General features: G+C 32.7%; 1 protein-coding gene across 2 annotated transcripts in view; it reads right to left on the reverse strand.

Moving 5' to 3' along the window:
* The window catches only part of st3gal7 (ST3 beta-galactoside alpha-2,3-sialyltransferase 7), a 9716-nt gene extending 1950 nt beyond the window's left edge, over nt 1-7766 (reverse strand). The window contains exons 1-6 of one of the 2 annotated variants that reach the window (XM_087277957.1): nt 7651-7766; nt 7373-7531; nt 6702-6822; nt 4488-4816; nt 2270-2456; nt 1607-1747 (exon numbers count right to left, since the gene is read on the reverse strand). In XM_087277957.1, the coding sequence (XP_087134083.1) occupies nt 1607-1747; nt 2270-2456; nt 4488-4816; nt 6702-6822; nt 7373-7506 (912 nt within the window). In that variant the 5' untranslated portion in view covers nt 7507-7531; nt 7651-7766. 2 annotated transcript variants of the gene reach the window in all.
* Between the last annotated feature and the right edge of the window lie 716 nt (nt 7767-8482).

Here is an 8482-nt window from a genome sequence, read left to right on the forward strand (position 1 = left end):
ATCGTCTTGACTTATCTACATGCCTAATTGCATTCAGTTGCTGCCATGTGATTGGCTGAGTAGAAATTTGCGTTAACGAGGAGTAGCACAGGTTTACCTAATAAAGTAGCCAGTGAGTGTATACTATCAATCAAATTGCTAATTATTTATTCATTTATTATTGAATTAATACAAAACATAATTCTAATTACACAATTTTAATTAGCATGGTCTGCAGTGCTTAAAAGAAGAAAACAGGTAGAAACAAACAACATTTGTGGAAAAAACAACAACACGCAGCATCCTGAAGGACTCATCCCATCCAACATACCATCTATTTCAAAGGTTACCTTGGGGAGACGATACAGGACAATAAAAGCCAAATCAAAAAGACTAAAAATAGTATACATCCAAGGGCTGTTGCCATAATGAATGGACATTAAATTGAGGCTGTTTCTGGCCCAAATCATTTTAACCTTACTCACTTTTTAACTTGCTTATAGGAAATGCACTTGCCACTTTATACGCTTGGACATTAAATTGTATGCCTTTCTGGTCCACATTTTCAATCATTCATTCATTTTCTTGTTGGCTTAGTCCCTTTATTAATCTGGGGTCGCCAGTTTTTATGCAGCGGATGCGCTTCCAGCCGCAACCCATCTCTGGGAAACATACACACACACATACACTATGAACAATTTAGGCTACCCAATTCACCTGTACCGCATGTCTTTGGACTGTGGGGGAAACCGGAGTACCCAGAGGAAACCCACGCGAACGCAGGGAGAACATGCAAACTCCACACAGAAACGCCAACTGAGCCGAGGATCGAACCAGCGACCTTCTTGCAGTGAGGCAGACGTGCTACCCACTGCGCCACTGCGTCGCCAGCCCACATTTTATTCACTTTTAAATTCAAAATGCCCTTGCCACTTTATACGCTCATCATACGCACGTTTAGTATTGTATTGTTACTCCTTTTATGATTAATTATTGTGTTATTTTATCTTTTTATCTCTTTTTATTGTTGTTTTAGATCAGGGGTCACCAATCTCGGTCCTGGGGGGCCAGTGTCATTGCTGGGTTTAGATCCAACTGGCCTCAACACACCTGCCTGGATGTTTCGAGTATACCTAGTGAGGCCTTGATTAGCTTGTTCAGGTGTGTTTGATTAGGGTTGGAGCTAAAATCTGCAGGACACCGGCCCTCCAGGAACGAGTTTGGTGACCTCTGTTTTAGATAAATCGGATTGCACTGAAGGGAAGGGCAAGCGTAAATTCCGTTGTATTTTGTACAATCAATGACAATAAAGATTCTGATTCTGATTTGTTCTGTGCGTCAAGCCTAAGAAAAAGTAGAACAAATTGATTTAATTTTTACATAGTTAACAAAGATGCATGAAAACAAATTGTTTAAAAGCTTAATTACGTTTGCTTAGTATATATATAGCACCAACTTTACATTTTCATGCCCCTTAATACGACGCAGTTTTTATATGTCCTTCCTGGGAAGTTCTTGTCCAATGAACACTGTGATGCCATCAGTTTAACAACATTTTAAATTCAAAGACAGCAGACGTGGATGTTTTGAGTTTGCATAATTGAAAAAATTCATTCTAATTTCAGACCTTTCTCTGCTGTTCTGCGTAGGTTTGCAGCACCTGTCCAGTCCTGTACATGATTTCGGGATTCAGGATGCGAACGTTTTCTGGCTGTAGAGGTATCGAGTCTATTACATTCTTCCAGAACCACAGTTTAGACCACCAGCTCTACAAAAAAAACACAATGGTTTAATAAATGCTCAGTTTTGTTGATTTTGGACCATGTCTTTTAGCTTACAGAGCATGAAGAATGAAGTGCACATTACAAATGATGCTCAATATTCCACTTTAAAACCCAGGAATAAGTACAATTTTGACAAAAATATTCGGCATTTTGCAGCATTTCTGATTTTACTGTACATTTTATAATCAGTTCAGTTCATCATCATTTCTATAGCTCTTTTTACAGTGTGTCAAAGCAGCTTAACAAAAATAAAAAGCCATAACATTATTTCACATAGTGGAACATTCCAGCAAATCAGGCAGGCAGGACAGTTGTGGTAGGATGCTGGTGTAGTTCTAGTTGAATTAAAACTGATTTTCTTCAGTTTAGTTTAAATATCACTGTTGAAGTTTAGTTATACTCAGATCAATGTAATGCACATATCACTTGTGAAAGCTGAAGAGACTTCTTTCTAAACAAGTATGAACATGTGTTAACTGTGAATTTAGCCTTCTGACATTACTCACCAAAGGCTCTTTGGTTACTACCGAGGTCATCCATGCTAAATCTAAACTCTTGAACACAACCAAAGCTACGACTTCAGTTCTCTCGTATTGCTGTATGTGGGAAGGAGCTCCTTCTGGATAAATGAGGCGAATGGTAGTTCTTGAGCCAGCGTCGCTCTCAAATCCAAACACTGGAGCATTATTCACTCTGTAGGTATGGAGATTAAAATAATATTAGTAATGTAATTTGTTAAGGCCAAAAATACATGTAAAAATGTACTTCAACACTGTATACTGTATGTAATTATTTAGATGTGATACCATATTTTTGTGAAAATGTTCTACATCAAATGTTTTTCAATGCATATAAGCAAATCTACAATTTTAGGTACATTTCGTTTCCGAAGATTTTATTTCTGTTTTCTAATGATATCTTTCATCTTTTTAATCAGGATTTCTTGTTGACCAAATTAGCCAGTATGTGTTTTTTTTTCTATCATGTAATATTGTGCTATTACAGTATTTTATTTTCCATTTCATTCATTCATTTTCCTTCGGTTTAGCCTCTTATTTATCAGGGGTTGACACACCAGAATGAACCGCCAACTATTCTGGCATAAGTTTTAAATTGTGGATGCTCTTACAGCCGCAACCCAGTACTGGGAAATACATTTCTTTTAATGGTATATAATTCTTATAAAAAGTTCTCCAGTAGTAATTAAATGTAAAATAAGTAAAAAAAAAAAAAAGTAAAATTACAATTAAACGTATGTCCATAAATCATGTCAAATAATTACCATTATAATAACCAAGTTGACAAATAATATGCCCAAAAAAACTAATTTCTGTTTATTTAAAAAAAATAAAATGATAATTATACATTTAAATCTATTAAAACACACACACACACACACGCTACCAGTCAAAATTTTGATGTCAGTTTTCATGTTTTTTAAGGAATATTATTCTGTTCATCAACGCAACATTTATTAAATATAAAAAATTTTAAATTGTTAAATATTTATCAAAATTTTAAATAACTGCTTTCTTCTTGTATGTAGTTTCAAAACTGTCATAATGTCATTATTGCTTTTATTACGGTTACCTTTAAATAAAAATAAAGTAATAAAAACATAATAATAATTAATATTAGAGTGATTTCTGAAGGTTCATGTTATTGAAGACTGGAGTAATGAAGCTGAAAGTTTATAAATTAAATCAGTGGAATAAATGATTAAATTAAAATAAAAACCAGTGCAATAACATTTCACAATATTGCAGTTTGTACTATGTTTTTGGTTAAATAAATGCAGCCTTGGTTAGCAGGATAAGCTGATTTTAAAACATTTAAAAATTGTACTGGCCCCAAACTTTTGACAACTTTTGCAAGTCATTTTTTTGGCAATGACTGAATTATTAAAATTGAATATGTTTCCAATAAGACACTGGAAATCTTTTATTTCATTAATGAGTTTTTTTTTTTCATTCATTCATTAATTATTTCATAATCATTAATTATTAGATTCTGGAAATTATTCATTGCTTATTTAGTCATCAGTTTTTTCCTTTATGTTTAAAATGCAACATCATCCACATTTTCCCTACACCTTATGATGCAGTGCATTAAAACATTTGTCATTTTGACCATTTATTATTTTCTGGGGATAAAATGCTATATAAATAGCAATAATTTTATATGAAACTTTTATAAAAGTTTCACAGACCTTTATAAAATCAAACAAATATCAACATTATACTCAAACAAAACAGCACAATTTTGTTAATACATATTATCAAATGATTATTGTTCCGTATGTAAACAGTTCAGATGCAAAAGCCTCTAAATGCCACCTGAAACGTTCTTCTAAAATGAGCGTTTTTATCAGGCTGTGTGTAGGTTTGGTAAATTATTTTCTTTATGGCAAAGAATAAGTTCTTTCTTTGGTCTTCAAAGGGAAATAACTCAACATAAACAAAGGAAAATAATGCTCATTTTTGATGGAAATTTTAGACGGCTCATTTGAAATCTTGCTTTTGTTTTAAAATGCTGAAAAACATTGAGTTCTATAATAAGTAAACTTTAATCTGATGCTACATGCTGAGGTGCAGTTGTTGGTTTTGGTGTGGTCAGACAGTGAATTACTGTATCAGTTTTTTCAGAAAAACAGCATAATCTAGTTTTTTTTATTTTATCCATGCAGTAACTGCACTGTATGTGTTACAGTAATGATGAACTAACCTAATGATAATGTTGTACTGGTCTATATGAGCTCCAAGATTTTTGCCGTGTAAAATACCGCCGCTTCCGACCACCACACATCTCCTACAGGTCTCTGGTCCGGTTGGCACAGCGGTGAATGGCAGAGCTTTCAGGGCCTGCTCTGCCATCTCCTCACTGCCTTGCAGACCCAGCGGAGGAGGCAGAGCCCAATCTCCAGTGCCGTTCTCCAAGAACACAGGGATCTTCAGCAAACCGGCTGGAGTGGACAACATAGTCCTCATCCTCTCTACACTCCAGCCGCTGTGACATGACTGAGACAGCAGAGATGCAGACTGATTCAGCAGAGCCTGAGGAGCACACATATGATGAGCGGTTAGACACATCTTTATTGTTATCAGGGTATCCTTGGCATCTTAAAAAGTCTTAAAGTACACATAAAATCACTCACATTGCTAGTTTTGTGGTGAACAATTCATCTGTGCATGATTAGGAAAAAGAAAATAGTTTGCCCTTCTAATTTAAAATACAAATCTGAAAATGCACTTCCTGTTTTTTTTTTTTTTTTTTTTTTTTTTTTTTTTTTTTACAAATTACGTATGTCTGAGGTATTGGGAAGGGTTTTCGTATCAAACAGAAATGGTGAGGAGGAGGAGGAGGAGGAAGGGTCTGTTTGGTTGTAATAACTCTTCTAAAACCCATACTGATTCCAATCAGCTCGCAGTACAAAAAGTAAGCCACGCCTACTGTTTTAATTAAATATTTGTTTCTATAGGAACTGCGTCACAATAAAAAAAAGTCACAGCTTCTGGTTCATGCAAACTTAAAAATGTTTTAAATTTCAAAAACAAAATTTTAGGCTGTGAAAAGTCTTAAGTTCCCTGAAATATTGTCCTAAATCATTTTAAACGGGTCCTAACGTTTACTTTATTTAAGTAAAGCTACCCAATCCATCCAACACGCATCCAACAACCAACAATACATCTCAATAACATTTTAAGCAAAACTATATTCATAACTAATATAATAGCAGTTTGTTGTGCAGACATTACGATTAGAGGTTTGTTTTAAAGTTATGTTGAAAAGAAATTATGTGTATAACTAGGGTCTGCTTGTTTTGACACATTATTAAAATATATGTGGCTAAGCAATAGCTAATTAGAATTAGTTTTTTGACTGGGCATGTACATTTTATTTTCTGCTGAGCCATTAATAAAATCCACACCGTTATATAAGCCTGAAATTTTATTAATCATGTTTTTAACAAGTCTTAAATTTGACTTTTATAAAAAAATATATAATTTTTTTTAATATAAAAAAACTGTTATAAAATGCTACCGAAGGTGTTAGTTGCATGTTAGTTTTGTAGCAATTTTAATTATTATTAATTATAATTTATTTATATTTAGATGTTTTTAAAATGCACTTTAAAAGTATCCATCAAGGATACGTTAATTTATTTAAAAGAGGTGACATTTTAGTTTAAGCAACAATTCTCACTATTAAATAGTGGCTTATAACCTGCCTATTAAGGTATTGTTTATTAGTTTTTAGTTTGTATGATCTTACTACACTCCTAACCCTACCTAATACATAAAGCTAATTAGTAATGTACCTTAATTAATACTTATATTAGAGTTAATTGGACCAAAAGTCATATAATAGTTTATTAACAGCAAGAATTGTACCTTAAAATAAAGTGTGGTCAAACGTTTATTATCACATTTAAGGATTTTATTGTTACATTAAAAGCTCTTTTCTGAACTTCCTCTTTATTAAATATTTCCAAAAAAACTAGTCATGGTGAGGAATGTGTCAGATAGAATTAGTAATCATAATAGTAATCATTATAAATTGTAATAAAATGTCTAAATTTTACAGTTTTTTAAATGTATTGTTGATAAACTAAAAAAAATTAAAAATGAAAAAGCATGACCCCAAAAATCTTTCTAATAATGTTTATTTATTTAGCAATGATTTTAATATTTATTGACACATTTATATCCTCTATAATATAAGTATTCTAATAGGCCTGTTACTATTGCAAGGGATTTTCTTTCAATGTTTTATGTTTTATTGCAGAAACAATACAGTTGGTATAATATGTAAACTTCAATCTCAAGCTTAGAGTAAAGTCAAAGTTTAAAATCGGTTCTCTTAAATTAAAGAAGTAATATCCTACAAACTGATGTGCAGTTGATGGTTTTGGTGTGGTCAGACAGTGAAGTACTGTACCAGATTTTCAGCAGAGCTCTCATTAGTCCAGATGGGCTCTGCTGTTGGCAGATATGCAGGAACCAGAAGAGCAGAGTAAAGGCTCAACAGCAGAACGATGCTCACAATGAAGTTATTCCTCCTGAAAGCATAACACAACAGTCTTACAAATGTCACAAGTAAACAAACAAATTGCGTTACATTGTCTTCTAAATGAAAGTATTTTTATTTGGAATTTGAAAGAAATAAAATAAATATTGTTATTTTAGTGGTTATGTTTAACCTGTAGATCAGTGAATGTCTCTAATTTTGTTCCATAGTTATATTTAAAATGTTTTTTTTTTTTTTTTACATTTTTTTAGCGTAAAAAAACAATTGAACATGCAAGTTGACATGCAAAAACCTCTAAATTACGATTAATTTATTAATATAAAACATTTTTATCCTGATTTTTATCCTGATTCCTGTGTGTAGGTTCAGTAATTTCACATTTATGGCAAAGAATAAGTTATTTTCATGGTCCTTATTGTGAAATAACTCAACAAACTTAAGAGGCTAAAAATAATGCTCAAAGTTGATGGGAATTTCAGACGGTGCTTAGAGATTTTTCCATCTGAACTTTTATTATTGTATAAAAGATTTTAATGTGTGCATGTCATGTTTCTGTCAATGTTTATCCCAGGCAAACCCACCGGCTGAGAAAGAAATCTCTGGACTCTGCCCTGCTGTGTTGTGCGGTTGGACTCTCCAAGCTGCTGGCTTCCGGTAACAGAGGAACACCGTCTTCTTCATTATCATTAACACTCAAGTGTTTCAGAGTCACCATTTTCCCAATCACTTCCCAAATACTCCTACTAAAACATGAATTCAACCATCAGCTTGATGTTTGTTCTGTCTAGTCAATAATTAACAATAGCCTCCATTCACAGAACATTTAAGCTGTTATTTGCTTATCTCTGTTACTTCTTACCTCTTCTATCAGGTCTTTTTTTTCTTCTCTCAGCTGTGGAGATGAAGCATGTCGGCGTTGTGCTGAATATGAGCTCTGCTTCTGTCTTTCATCCGCTGTGGTGTTGTGAGTGTTCTGTCCCTCCTCACAGTTAATCATTCACTTGTCTGAGACGCCGTACACCACTGTGCTTTATCTAGTCTGCTGTTTAAACAATCACACACTGCCATTTGTGAATATGTTTGATGACATAGACAACATATGCATTACAAAGACCTTTTATATTTGAAGTCAGAATTATTAGCCCCCTGTATATTTTCTATTTAACAGAGAGAAGATTTCTAAACACATTTCTAAACATAATAGTTTTAATAACTCATTTTATAACTGATTAATTTTATATTTGCCTTGATGACAGTACATACTATTTTACTAGATATTTTTCGAGATATTAGTATTCAGCTTGAAGTGCAATTTAAAGGCTTAACTAGGTTAATTAGGCAAGTTAGGGTAATTATGCAAGTCATTGTATGGCTCGTTCTGTAGACATAAAAAACAATTGCTTATAAGAGGGCTATTATTGACCTTAAAATGATTAAAAAATAAATAATAAATTAAACAAATAAGACTTTCTCCAGAAAAAAAAAAAAAGATATTATTGGAATTACTGTGAAAAACTCATTTCTCTTGTAAACATCATTTGAATTTTTTTTTAAAAAGAAAACTAAACTCGCAGGAGGAATAAAAATATTGCTGAATGCAAATAAATAATCTTAATAACTAAACATTATGCAAACCTTTTTTTGACTGTACGTTGTTTTGTTTAATTAGGAATATAAGTAATATTTTATTT

Source organism: Danio rerio, chromosome 13 (genome assembly GCF_052040795.2).
Source record: "Danio rerio strain M-AB ecotype USA chromosome 13, GRCz13ab, whole genome shotgun sequence".
Lineage (NCBI taxonomy): Eukaryota > Metazoa > Chordata > Actinopteri > Cypriniformes > Danionidae > Danio > Danio rerio.